This window comes from Euprymna scolopes, chromosome 11 (assembly GCF_053919585.1).
Source record: "Euprymna scolopes isolate OS-2025 chromosome 11, ASM5391958v1, whole genome shotgun sequence".
Taxonomy (NCBI): Eukaryota; Metazoa; Mollusca; class Cephalopoda; order Sepiida; family Sepiolidae; genus Euprymna; species Euprymna scolopes.
Window position 1 is genome coordinate 18683560 of NC_136492.1, and position 15005 is coordinate 18698564.

The window sequence follows — 15005 nt, forward strand, 5'->3', positions numbered from 1 at the left end:
CATTTCGGTCACCACAACACCACATTTGCCCAGAATAAGCTAAAATTTGTTGAAAATTTTATTTTTTCAAAATTATATTTTTTTTGTACAAAACTTTGATCCTAGCCAAGGAGCTATAAAAATACGATTTTTATGGCTACAACTTAAAAAAAAAAATAAATAAATAAATAAAATAAAATAAATAAATAAATAAAATATAAAAAAATTTAAAAATGTTTAAGTAGAAGTGAGAAGTAATTGTCATCATAAGACCATCGTCCCAGGGATTACCATCATTTTTTTTTTCATGTGAATGTGTGTGGTGGGTGGTGTGGTGTAGTGTCTGTTTTGTTGTTATGATGTCATACTCGCAAGGGAGGAAAGGAAGCGATCCTCCCAGGTATTACCTCTTGTCTTTTTTGATGGGGCAGCATAGTAGTATATGATTTTCCTCATGCTACCATCCTTTCATGATCATCTTGATGGGGAGTGTTCTGTCTGTTCTGTTGTTATATCATCTTTCCAAGCATCTTTAGAGGGGAGGGGGGTGTCATGATACCATCGTCTCAGTAATTATCTCCTCCTTTGAGGGACAGTGTGGTATATGTTTGTTCACCATATTATCCTGCCAGGTTAGCAGAAAGTCACATAGAAGCCAGAAACACACATACTGATTTGAGATGTAAAAAAGGTAATTTATGCACTTATGTTATCGTGCTGAAATAACGTTAATATTTAGAAAGCTATTCTTAACATGGGAAGAGAAGGGTATTTTTGTAACTATTCTGTACTTTCACCTGACAATTTAATAATAATAATAATAATAAAAGATATCGTAAAACCTCAATTTAACTTGAAAATACTATTATTACGGTAACATAAGTGCATTGCATTGCATAAGCACCAAAAATGAAATTACAAAGCTGACATGCGTTCACAACTTACATAGTAACCCTCCGAAAAAATTCTAAGACTTTAAAACTAAACGGAAATAATTTTCGGATATTTTGCAGTACAGATAGCAAAACGAAAAAAACGTGATCAAGAAACATAAATAAACGTTACCAAAGGCAAGATAAATTACTCTAACTACCTGGATGAATTTTTTTTTGTGTAAATATTTTTTAAGTGTTTCTTTATTCGAAACACACTAGTTTCTAAGTTAAGACGAGAATAAAATGGCGGACATGAGACTGTCATCTTTGGAGTGTCAATAATCGCTTAAAACTCCAAAATAAAAAATACCGACAGGATCACATTCAATAAAAAAAAAAAAAAAAAAAAAACACTGACATTTATTAGGTGGATTATAATCAGTATTTTGTTTCATTTTTTGTTATTTTATTTTTGAACGATTATTGAGACGCCAAAGATGACAGATTGTCATCCGAATTAAATAAATGATGCACTGATGCAGAAGAATAGGCGACTCAAAGTCCGCAGCAAACAGTGTCAGATAAAAATTTCTCATATACAATTATTTTTGCATAAAATAAATAAAATGTTATTACTCCATTGTTTTAAATTTGTTTTAGTATTATAAAAATATACTACTCAATAGGCACTAACCAAAAGTCAACACATAATTACCCCCCCCCCATATGTAAAACGATGTAACTTTATTATAAATTAATATTATCAATATAACTTTTGTAACAATTTAAAAGAAGGGCAAAATAAACTAGTAATAATTAAAAAAAAATTTTTTTTCATTGTACGAAAATAATGAAATTGCGAGACGAAAATCGTGTTTTAAATCCTTCACGACTGAGACAATTTTTATTTTTGTACCTTTTCTCCACGTTAAAAAACGACCCTGGTGTCTAACTCTGTCCCGTGGGGAGGCATAGTAAATAGGTACATAATTGGCGCTTTAAAATAACGTTCCCATGTAGTAAGCATTTCGAACGTGAAAACATACCCGTGTTTAATAAATCTAGCAAAAATCAACTAATGGTCAGATTTTCGTGAAATTTTCGATACTTATCCGTTTTATAATGAAATTACAGATAAAATGCATTTTCCGTAAAATATACATGGGGAAATATTTTTTTTAGTGCGTGCATGAGCATGCACCCCCATATTTATTCTTTCGAAATTTTAACAAAAATATATTTAAATCTATTGATATTTCAATTTATTATGAAACATAAGAGTTCAAATAAATAAAACATTTATTTTTAAAATTTAAATACACATATTGAACAAAAAATTACCTTGAAGTTGCAAGTAAAAAAAATGATATAAATTTAATGTTTTTTTTTAAATAGCGTTTTTTCGAATTAATATATACTATAATCAATTGAATTGCCAAGAAAAAGAAATTCACTAAAAATTAATTTTAAAATGATTAAAATTCCATTATTTCAAAATGTTCCGTTACAACATAGATTTTTAATTAATTGTTTAATTTTTTTTTAATATTAAGTTTTAATATAAACATGACTCTTGTCGGCTATTTTATCGCTAGATTAAAACCAATTTAAAAATATTATTGCACAAATATTAAGCATTTTGTAGCCCCCCCCCCTCTCATATTTTATTTGTCTCTTTTTACCGAAAAAAATATGGAACCCCGTAGGTAACCAAATGAACATTCAGTAAAACCGTATTTCATATTTAATATACAAATGTTTATATTATTATTAATAGTTAAACTGTGTAAATCTTAAAACCTAACAAAATTATAACAAAGATTAATTATTAATTGCAGTTTGAAGAAGATAAACAAAGGTTTTAAAAAATCATTAAGTCGCTTCTGCTTTTCTATAGTCTGTATAGTTAACACAAATCTGACGTCACGGAAACATGCGGTCCATTTTTCACAATCGTTTGACAGACCCTTACTACTCAATGAAATATTTTTTTCTTTTTAGAAAAATAAAATATTTTCTTTTATCTGACATTGTTTGCTGCGGATTTCGAGTCGCCTATTCTTTTGCATCGCCATAAACACTTTAAAATAATCTAAAACGCCAAACAATTATCCAGGTAGAGTAACTTATCTTGCCTTTGGTAACATTTATTGGGTATTTAGCAGAGAAGCCAACAAACGGCAAAAAAAAGAAAGAACGGGCCGAAAATAAATAAATAAATGTTACCAAAAGCAAGATAAGTTACTCTTCTACCTACCTGGATAAGTTTTGTGTGTTTTAACATATTTTAAAGCTTTTATTCGGTTAAAAAAAAACAAAAAAAAACAAAACAAAACAAAAAAAAACTAGTGTCGAATTAGTAATTTAAACAGATAACAACATGGTCGACCCCAAACATGCTGTATTTTTCCAAACTGGAAAAATAAACTAAATATTGAAAGAAATCCACCCAATAAGTGTGCTGTGACAGTGTGACTGTGACACTTATTGGGTGGATTTCTATCAATATTTTGTTTTTTTTTATTTATTTATTTTTTATGTCTTTTTACCATGTTTTTCAATTTGTTGTCCAAACTAATAAATGCCCCGATTTCTTTTTCTTGAAAACTGAAGTTTAAATCAAGTATTACGCTGCGAAAACAAACGAAATTGCTCATTTTCTTACGCGCACCTGTTGTATTAAAGATCCGGCTTAAGGTTAAACGCAAAAAAAAGAAGAAAAAAAAGAAAGAAAACTCGACCAATAAATAGAAACGTGTTGTTCTGTTGTTATCATCACACGATTCATTAACAAGATTGAAACACGCATATTAAAAAGCTTAGTCCAAGACACCCCCGCCCCCGCAATCCCGCATACGGATGGACACATTATTCACCACAAAGCAGGAAAAAAATAGAATTAAATTAAGAAACCAAGAAAAGAGGGGGAGGGTACATACCTTCACAAGCATATTGGATATACCACTGGAGGAATGTTGTCCCCATTTAAGCGAGGGCGCGTACGAGAGAACGAAACAGGTAGACAAGATATATATCCGAAGAGAATATTTAAGAATAAAAAGAAAAGAAAACGGATACGAGGGCACGACAGGAGAATCATTTATGCTGTCATTTTGCCGGTTGGAAGTAGAGGATCCATTGATTCATTTGTTGAAGGAAATAAACGCAACAAAAACTCACTTAGTTGAGACCAAATTTTTTGTGTTTTTTTTTTGTTTTTTTTTTCTTTCTCATAAAGGAAAAAAAACAATATTTTTGTTCCGCCTTGAGTACTTCTTCAAATGTGAAAAATCTCAACTTTCACACCGCAAACAAAAAATTAAAATAATAATAATCTAAATATATATTTCGTCCCTTGGTTGTAATTGGAAAGAATCCGGAAGTTGAATTTACCTTTTTTTTTTTTTTTTTTTTTCCTTTTTTTTTTTTTTTTTTTAAAAAAAGAAAGAAATACAGGTAAAGTTAATAAGTTATGACAGCTTGAAAAAAGGTCTTATCGTGAATATCGAATCAAGCTCAAGCCAGGAGGAGCAGAGCGAGCGGTACTGACTATCTCTCACTCTGTCTTCTTGCAAATAGACCCTCCAACCAACCCGCCACCCCCGTCCTCATTTTTTTTTTTTTTTTTTAAGTCCAGTGCCCCGGCTTGCCAACGGACTGTCCCAACAGGGTGACCTATTTATATATATAATAAATAAACAAATAAAATAGAAGCTTCAAGGGTTGTCATTACATATCAACATACATACATACATACATACACACCCCAACAAACTCTACACCAACACCACATCCCTCCCCCCTATATTCCAATCCATTTACTCCCCTTCTCCCACACTAGTTCTTCGGCTGCCACTTGTTAAGAATGGTAGGTGGGTGGGTGGGTGGAGAGGGGGGGGGTTGCATAACGTATTATCTGTAATTCACTCCACACCCCCAACCATTCGTTCCGACTGGTACCAAGGTGAAATACGTCGCCACACGTATATACGCACAACGCAGACAATGAAAACATATTCACTGTAATTCCATAAAACAAAAACACCGAGAGGGAGAGAGAGAGAGAAAACTTTATAAATTAATATACAAGTTACTGGGCTGTCTACGCTATTGGATATCGTTTTCTGATGGGTCTCCCTAGAAAAGGTGAGTGCAGAGAGCGGGGGTAGAGGGAATACCGTCACCACGGTAAAATAGAAAACGGTCGCCGTATTTATTTATTTATATTAACCCCAAAACAAGGCTATAGCCACTTTGGACGTATGTGGGACCATATTTACGGCAAAAGGACACTATGTGGGAAGTTGATCAACAAGATGTTTGTCCACTCTACATTTTTTTTTAAAATTACATTTTCATCCCAAACAAGGCACATTGCCACTTTGATGTAGGGGGCTACCATCAGGGACCTAGGCTACAGGGGGTACTATGTAGAGAGTTTGGGCAGCAAGATGCATGTGCACATTACACCTGAACTTCTGCATGTCAGTACAGTTGGGGAAGCAGGGGCCCGGAAGGGAATTCCAAAGCCTAGCTGTTCTGGGGAAGAAACTACTTGAGTAGAAAGCTCTCTTACATCTAGGGATCTCTGTGTAGGGGTGGGATTTAGCTGCTTGTCGGGTTTGTTGGGGTATTTACGTCGAAGGGGTACTAGTGCTTGCAGTTCGTCGGAGCATTCGCCATTAAAATACTTGTAGAACGGGCAGAGAGATGCAACATTTCGTCGATGACAGTTCAGGACCTACCAGGTTGGCGACTCTCTTTTGAACCTTGTCTAGGAGCGAGAGACTAGTAGCAGACGCACCAGTTCTTTAGATTAGTACAGTCAGCGAAGCAGGAAACATCGGGTCAAGATCAAAGTGTAGAGGCCGCCGGATTTAATCCGGACTTCCGCAAGTGGATCTTTGTTCTGTATGACAGGCCGACGGTAGCGGTGCAGATCAACGGTAAGCTGTCGGAGTCATTCGCTGTCTCTCGGTCGGTGCGACAGGGTTGTCCGCTGTCGCCTCTGTTGTATGTCCTGGCGTTGGAACCCCTCCTTCGCAAGTTAAGGGACGAGGCGGCTACACCAGTCCTGCGCGGAATAGCTCTCCCTGGAGGCACACGAGCCAGGGTTTCCGCGTTCGCCGATGACGTCACCGTGTTCGTGTCTTGCCTCACAGACGTTCAAGCGGTGGTCGAGGCGCTCGCTCGATACGAAGAAGTAACAGGGGCCATCTTCAACCGTAGCAAGTCTGTTGGCCTGCGGTTGGGGGCCTGGACCGGGGTAAACTCGCTTCCAGGTATTTTCAGCTGGACCGATGGACCGGTCCGCATTCTCGGTGTCTGGTTTGGACCGGGACTTCAGCTGGAAAAGAATTGGTCGGAAGTACAGTCTAAGGTCAAATCGTCAGTAAAGACTTGGATTGGAAGGAAATTGTCCTTGAAGGGTCGGGCGGAGGCGTGTGCTACATACGTCTTTCCGCTCATCCTTTACCGTTTGTCTGTACTTCCTCTCCCTGCAGAACGACTAACCCGCTTACAAGGGCGCCTCGATTCACTTTTGTGGAACGAGGGTAAGCATTATGTCTGCAGAGAGGTCTGTGTTCAAAGTCCGAGCGAGGGAGGCCTGGGTCAGCCCAGTCTCTTGTGTCATAGAAACGCCGAGAGATTGGCTTTCCTGGGTCGTTCGCTTGAAGGAGACGCTCCTTGGGTCCCTGTGGTTGAGAACTCGTTTCCCAATCTCAAACCCAACCCTTCGGTAGAAGGTCGTCGTAGACCGAAGGGGGAGTCCAAGTTCTTCTCCGAATGCCGAACCGCTCTTAGAGCTTTGCCGGGGACCAATGTCCTCGATCAGCCAAGGAAGAAACTGTATCGGGATTTAGTGGAGGGGACCGCGAAGGATCCACTTTGTAGGCGGATGGGATGGTCGATGGAGGTTGTCCGTTCTCAATGGCGTTGGGCGCCGGGACGGGAGGTTCTGAATAACTCGGAATTCTCCCTGACTTGGCGACTGGTCCGAAATGCGCTGCCCCTCTTCGACGTACTTTTCCGGTATAAAGAACATACCAGCCGCTTCTGTCCGTGGTGTGACGAACGCGAGCCCGAAACAATCGAGCACGCGTTTTTTAGTTGCAGCCGGATACAGCCCCTATTAAAGTACGTCGAGGGGGTAACAGCTCGCATCGATGCCGAGTGTCTGCTCGATCTCGACGTAGGAACTTTTGTGTACAACATGGAGCCGCCGTTCCCCAGGGAGGAAAGTTTGGTTTTCCTGGCGATCCTAGCAGTAGCGCGCATGACCATTTGGATCGCGCGCCTCAAGTTGGTCCACGAAGGGACATCTGTTCCTGATCGGGATCTGATCGTTTACTTTAAACATTTGCTTAAAGTAAAGATCAGATGCGATTGGAAGAGGTTGCCTAGAGTGGAATTTGACAAGAGGTGGGTGCACAGCACTAGTTTGTGCATCCGTCGAGGAGCCAAGTTTCAATACGTGTTCCCTCCTTAGGCATGGCATGGGCGGTGCTGGGTCCTACGGAACCCATCCCGCCTAGGTTAGCATTATAAGTTCAGTAAAGTAACTCTTGACTGGTGGTACAAATGAGATCCTGTTCCTGATTTTATTTTTTGGTATTAGAGAACCTCTGAGTCTGCCCAACCCCCCTGCTCCTCATCTTTATTTTCTGATGCCCCCGGTCATCCCCCTACTCAGAGGTCACCTTCCTACCCCCTCCACCCGTTGCTTTATTTTCTCCCACCTCCATTAAGGCCACTTCCCCAAACCCCATTAGGGATGCTCTGCTTGTTTTCGGTTCCCCGGAAAACAGTGGGGGATCTAGCCACATAGAATAGTACAGGGGGGTCTTACTAACAACACATTAGTAGTTTTCTCCTTTTTTTTGAAATGAACATTTTCATTAGTTTTTTCCCACTCCACGAACATTTTATGCCAATTAATTCAAGAACTCTTTCTAATGAAATCGAACTTTATTTTCTTACACATACACACACACACACACACACAAAAAAAGAAAAAAAAAAAAAAATGCACACACAACATACAGAAATGAATATACAAATTGTACATAGTTAAATTTTACATTGAACGCTGGGGTTATTAGTTAGATTAGGATCCACAGAGTGATTGAGGTATTTTGGTAAATGTTGCCAGTCAAGAGTAAGACTTCAAAGTCTCATCTGTTACGTAGTCAAAAAGACCCTGTACCCTCCCCCTCCCAATTTCTTGTAGGGCCTTGTGCCTAATTTTGTTGAATTGAATTTTTTGTACGTTTTTTATGTTCAATTTTTTCTTTCTCAATAAAATATATAAACAAGATCAAAGTGTAGTTTCTGTTCTGATGCTGCACTTCACCTCTTCTATCCTCAGTCAGTGGGAGAGAAATCCTTCATGACTGAGACAAGTTTTATTTTTGTTCCTATCCAGAGTGTCTCTTTTTGGGGAACTGGATTTGCCCCACATTAAAATAAAACAACCTCATGTCTAACTCTGCCCTCATGAGGAGGCAAGTAAATAGGAGCATAGAGAGAATTCTAGTTTAGCAGTGCGAGGGAGGACATTATTACGGTAGAAATGCCCCTTCACGCATTGAGCTGGTGCATCTGCTGCTAGTCTCTCTCACTCCAGGAGAGGGTTCGAAAGAAAGTCGCCAATCCGATAGGTCCTGAACCGTCACCTAAGCTTCAACCGCTGTCCCACAGAGGAAATGTTGCATCCCTCTGCCTGTTTTAGAAATATTTTAATGATGGATGCTCTGAAGAACTACAAGCCCTTGTACCCCCGTCAACCCCGACAAGCAGCACTGTAGAGATCCCTAGATGTAAGAAAGCCTTCTACTCTAATAATTTCTTCCCACAGAACTGCTAGACTTTGGAATTCCCTTCCGGGTTCCTGCTTCCTCAACTGTACTGACATGCAGAAGTTCAAGTGTAATGTGAACAGACATCTTACTGCTCAACTCCCTACATAGTAACCCTGCAACTAATGTCCCTGATAGTAGCCCCCAACATCAAAGTGGCACTGTGCCTTGTTTAGAGTGAAAATTTAAAAAAAAAAAAAAAAAAAAAAAACAACTCATCAAGCTACAACCACTGTTAACAATTTCCTCCATTCTGTCTGTGCCTGAATCTAAGCACAAATTCCATGAACAAAATTTATTTCCTAAAACTGCCCGACTGTGGAACTGTTCTACTGATCAAAACACTGTCGTCTTCAAGTCCAATGTAAACAAGTTCTTGTTGAACCGTCTTCTTAATCAAATTCTACCTAATTTCCACCACTAAGGATCATTATGTTGTTGTCTCAGTAACCACCGTACACTTCTAAACCCTCATCCTCAAGTGATCTTAGGGCCTTGATAATTGATAACTCCCTTGTTAAAAGCGGGGTGAGGACTTTTCAACATTTAGGAGTCTCTACAGTGAATATATTGGATTTAACTGCTAAACAAATTAATCCGAAATATTTACATTAAGGAGGCACAATTGCTACGAGTTCGTCAGAGCATATTTTATTAAATTACTTATAAAACAGATACAGGAATGCAACATTGCAGCGATGGGACAGGGGTTGGAGCTTAGTTAATAGTGTGGGACCTATTATCAGAGAGATATTTTTAGGGGGTGGGGATTCTGTCTAAAAGGAAGAAAGTAGTTGTAGATGCAGCAGCCCAGATGTGGCAACAATACTCCATGCATCGGCGAATGGTGGCTTTGTAGAGATACTGTCAGATGTGAGTATTTTTCTAGCACGGTAGAGGGAGCTAATCTACATTGCAGCAGCCTTGCCAATGTCTTCAATATAGTTGTTCCAATTCATTTTTTATGTGAATGTTAAGCCAAAGAATTTGAACCAGTGTTGATTCATGGTTATATTTTAAGCCTGGTTTGTTTTGTTTTTTTTGTTTTTTTTAGGGGGGGGGGTAAATAAATTCTTTTCAACGATTATAATAAGTTCAAACTGTTTTTTATAAATATTAAGTAACATTTCATAATAATAAATAAACATTTCATCAAAAGCTATGCAACCTAAAATAATTGCGTTGGGGAAGGGCGAACGTCGAGAAAGTGAGGGAGTGAACAAAAGGAGGGGACAACGTTGAGGGTGGGGGGCGAAAGAAGAGAGGGGGGCGTAGAGAGAGACGTAGAAAGAGAGGGCGGACGTAGAAAGGGTGGGAGGGGGAAAGAGAGAGTTTATTATGACGTCATATGAGTTTCATAAACATATGAAATTTCAAAATATTAACAAAACTTGGCGCTTCTTCGAAATAAGAATGAAAATCGAAAGCCGTAAAATTGAATTTCCATTAAAAAAACAATTTTACCTACTTATTTTTTTATGTCAATTTCGACTAAAAGCAATGATATTACTGCATAAAACATGATTTCACGATTCATTCATCAGCTATTTTTTTTTTTTTTTTTTTTTAAGGGGCGGGAATATAACAAGACAGACTGCAATTACCACCCCTGTTTATTGTTTATTATTCAAGTATAACTTGCAATTATTTTCGAAAACTATTTCCATTAATAATTAATTTTCTACTTTGTTATTTTTCGTAATTTTTTTTTTTTATATTTTACTAATTTCTGACATGAAAAATAAGTAGATACCATTGCTTTTAATTGAAACTCCATATTCTAATTTTCGTTCTTATTCCGAAGAAGCACCCAAAACTTAACTCTTTCTCCTCTCGCTGTTAGTTATAATACTTCTGTTATCATTTACAAGTTTCATACGTTATTCGCAACTCCCCACACCCCTGCTATCTCAGACATTCATGCACAGATGTAAAGTTTTAACAGTGACAAGATAAGAATATCAGGATCTTTGTAGGATTTCAATCGTTTCAAGGTGATATTCATGCTAACATAAAAAAAAAAAACAACAACCTTGTGTCAATCGTCCTCCTCTTCTTTGCTAAGCAAGTAAATGTATCTAAAACTATCAAGTTTAGTTGTTTTTTTATGTTGTAAACGTGAGTCAACAAGCACATCTTTTTTGAGATCGAGTTTATCAGAGAATCTGATTGGCAAGAACTGATGCGTGGGAAATAAATGTTTATTTTTTTTTTTTAGAGAAATTCTAAGTCGTGAACTAATTTGATAACAAGAGACGATCCATGGACATGAATTAAACGGATTTAAGTGGGTTTAAATATTAATGTTTTTTTTTTTGGGGGGGGGAAACAAACAAAAAAAAAAGAGCATGCGGGGTCCCCCTCCACGAGTGAAAAATTTACTTTCACCATGACTAATGTTTGTACAAAATTTCAAAATAAATAAATAAATACAAGTGTGGTTATTTAGAAAAGTACAAACGAATGGATGAATGATTTAGGGCAATTTTATTCCTATAATATCCCTTAGGAGGGCAACCAAAATTATCCCGGAAAATCTGTTCTGGCAAAAATTTACTTTCACCATGACTAATATTTGTATAAAATTAAAAAAAAAAAAAAAAAATCCAAGGCGTGGTTATTGAGAAAAGTGTGAACAAACGAACAAGAGTGAATTACTAGGTCCATGATGTTGTTCTCGATTGATTAACTGTGTCGGATATATACTTGAGTCAAAACAATGAAAAAGATATTCTCTTGTCATAGCCCTAATGATTATTAAATATATATGCACTAGTATATACTTTTGTATTATATATATATATATATATATATATATATATATATATATATATATATATATATATAAGAGAGAGAGGTTCCGAATTTGAAAAGATACACTTAAAGAAGGTTAGAGGTTACATCAACCGAAACGTTGTGAAAATAACATTTAAAAATGAGAACAATAGTCTGAAGAATGGAAATATAACTTACCAATCCTCATCTCAAAAGTTCAGAAACAAAGAAAATGCTATTACAAACTTTAGCATGAAAGACCAAAGAAAATGCTATTACAAACTTTAGCATGAAAGATCAAAGAAAATGCTATTACAAACTTTAGCATGAAAGACCAAAGAAAATGCTATTACAAACTTTAGCATGACAGACCAAAGAAAATGCTGTTTATTAAGAAGAAAATAAAATAAAATGGGGGGGGGGGTGGAATTATAGAAGATCATAGATGTTTCCCTTCTTACCAAAAGATGTTATTGGGTACAATCTAAAGTGTATGGAGTTGGAATGGTTAGATACCAAAAATAATACTGATAAGGATATTCTGCAGATGTGGGTCAAACTCCATACCTTTTTAAGGGTTGGCCGGAGGAGAGAGGTGAAGGAGAGGAGCCATTTTGTCATACAGAATGAGGTGGAAGAGATAGCTTTTGAACTTTAACCCTCGGATCAATAGGTCAAAGGACTTACAGAATAAATTATCTTAATTGGATGTGGGATCCAATGTAACTTGAGGATTTTCAAGTTAAAAGCACGGATGCCAATAGCAAAACAGTCTACAGTAGAGAGGGGGCACCTTTTCCAGTATATGTATTTTGTCTGTAAGTGGGAGTAAAATATATATATATATATATATATATATATATATATATATATATAAACTATAAAATAAGTGGATAATTATATTTTAAAAATAAAACATATATATATATAAACTATAAAATAAGTGGATAATTATATTTTAAAAATAAAACATATATATATATAAACTATAAAATAAGTGGATAATTATATTTTAAAAATAATATATATATATATATATATATATATATATATATTAGTGATAGGACGATTCCAATCGACTCCGATACAATTACCAATTCCGATACACTTACAGATTCCAATTCTTTGGAAATCTCTAAATATTTAACTATAAAAGTGTTATTTTGTCAATATTACCATAAAAACACATCTTAAATGTGAGTATATTTTCTTAAACACATAAGCACACTGATTAGGGGGTGCTCTATCTATACATTTTAGTCTTTCTGGAAGTTTAAATCAATAAAGCAAGCAGTGAAGATGTTTCTTAAACTAAAATCAAATAAAAAAGATAATTTAAGGAATTGGTTTTGGCATCGGAAAATAGACTCCAATTTTTCCGATTCCGATTAATCATCCCTACACTAATATAATATAATATATATATATATATAATATATATATATATATTATACACACACACACACACACACACACACACACACACACACGATCCATGTCCCGGCGTTGTCTGACAGGAATATAAGTGTGATTTAACAATATGGGCTATCCATAAGTTTCATTGAGTAAAGCAGTGATAATATTGCTAAATCGGAAAAGGTTTCAATTTTTTTTTTTTTTTTTTTTTTTTTTGCAATAGCATGAATCACACCAAGTGGTAACAGCATAAATCAATAATTTTGAGCTTGTTGTACTCCATGTAGAATTATTTAGGAAACTATTTCAAGGATGAGTATTGGATAAAATTTTGAATACGTGAAAATAAATGTACATAAATTGTAGTCAACAAAATGATGGTTTAGTAAAATCTGTTTCTTATTCTGAAAATAAACGAATCTACAAAAAGCAGATTTTGTAGTAACAAATCTATATATCTATAAAAGTGAAAGTGTCTGTGTGTACATTTCTCCACACAATAACTGCCAATTTTCAGTCTACAGACTCGAAATTTGATATACAGGGTGTTGAGATTTGGGAAAATTTTGTTAATCGATTTTCAGCCAGAAATTTGGCTGTTAAGGGGTCAAAGTTCAACGATTTGACCTTTGAGAACTCTACCAAACTCTTCCGACAAGTTTGTGCCTGAACACTTGAAATTTTAGATATAGGTTCCTTGGAAATGGATCTAACTTAATAACTTGATTTAAGCCCAAAACAATAAATGCTAAGGGGCCATAATAGTGGTCAACGTTTCAAAAAAAAAATTGACCTTTGCGGTCTCTACCAAATTACTCGGACACTTTCTGGTCTAAACATTTGAAATATTACATAAAGGGTATTCAGAGATAGGGCAAGCTTTTAAATCAGTTTGGGTCGAAAACTTGAGCTACCAATATATAAATGTATGTATGTCTGCCAAAAAGTTTTGACAGAGGCGACGGATTTTCACAAGTGTCTGTTTGCACAGGGCGTCCATACAATGGAAATACATTTCAAATTTGTCACAGACTCCTTTAAAGATATTGGAGATAAAACGTAATAACCAGATATATTTGACACTATATTAACCAGATTACTTAAATACTTTTACAGTTTTAACAAAAGGGCTGCAATAATATCACAGGGTGTCCATTCACACTCAACGTCCACAGAATGCTAACAGCAATATATTACATATAAAAGATACTGCTGTGGAATTTCCACAGGTCCCGCTAGTTTAAAATAGATAAGTTTATACATTTACTAGCATTTCAGCCCGGCGTTGCCCGGGTGTTTCGAGGTGTATGTTGAGCAAAAAAAGAAAAAAAAAAAAAAAAAAAAGCGTCAATTTTTTTAAACTTTGACCCCTATTATGACCCCTTAAAATTTATTGTTTTGGGCTCAAATCAAGTTATTAAGTTAGATCCATGTCCAAGGAACCTATATCTAAAATTTCAAGAGTTTAGACCCAAAATTGTCGGAGGAGTTTGGTAGAGTTCTCAAAAGTCAAATCGTTGAAGTTTGACCCCTTAACAGCCAAATTTCTGGACGAAAACCGATCACATAGATTTTCCTAAATCTCAGTACCCTGTATATGAAATTTCGAGTCTGTAGACTAAAAATTGACAAAGTTATTGCGTAGGGAAATGTACACAGACAAACACACAGAGACGTTCACTTTTATAGACATACTAGCATTTCAGCCCGGCGTTGCCCGGGTGTGAGGTGTATGCTGAGCAAAAAAAAAAACAAAAAAAACAGTCAATTTTTTTTAACTTTGACCACTATTATGACCCCTTAAAATTTATCAGTTAGGGCTCTAATCAAGTTATTAAGTTAGATCCATGTCCAAGGAACCTATATCTAAAATTTCAAGTGTTTAGACCCCAAATTGTCAGAGGAGTTTGGTAGAGTTCTCAAAGGTCAAATCGTTAAACTTTGACCCATTAACAGCTAAATTTCTGGTCGAAAACCGATCACATAGATTTTCCCAAATCCCAATATCCTGTATATCAAATTTCGAGTCTGTAGACTAAAAATTGACAGAGTTATTGCATAGGTAAATGTTCACAGACAGACACATAGACATGTTCACTTT

The 15005-nt window shown here is 36.1% G+C and overlaps 1 protein-coding gene and 1 long non-coding RNA gene across 4 annotated transcripts in view; one reads left to right on the plus strand and one right to left on the minus strand.

Annotated features, from left to right (window-relative positions):
• Positions 1-15005, minus strand: part of LOC145287785 (uncharacterized) — a 475330-nt gene that overhangs the window by 118085 nt on the left and 342240 nt on the right. The window contains exon 1 of one of the 3 annotated variants that reach the window (XM_080135610.1): positions 3794-3985. The exons of the other annotated variants lie outside the window; for them this stretch is intronic. Within the exon in view, the coding sequence (XP_079991736.1) occupies positions 3794-3839 (46 nt within the window). The 5' untranslated portion in view covers positions 3840-3985. Of the gene's footprint in view, positions 1-3793; positions 3986-15005 lie in introns of those variants that run through there. 3 annotated transcript variants of the gene reach the window in all.
• The window catches only part of LOC145287786 (uncharacterized), a 70543-nt gene continuing 60400 nt past the window's right edge, over positions 4863-15005 (plus strand). Inside the window, exon 1 of the long non-coding RNA XR_013869198.1 lies at positions 4863-5000. This is a non-coding gene — a long non-coding RNA (uncharacterized LOC145287786). The remainder of the gene's footprint in view (positions 5001-15005) is intronic.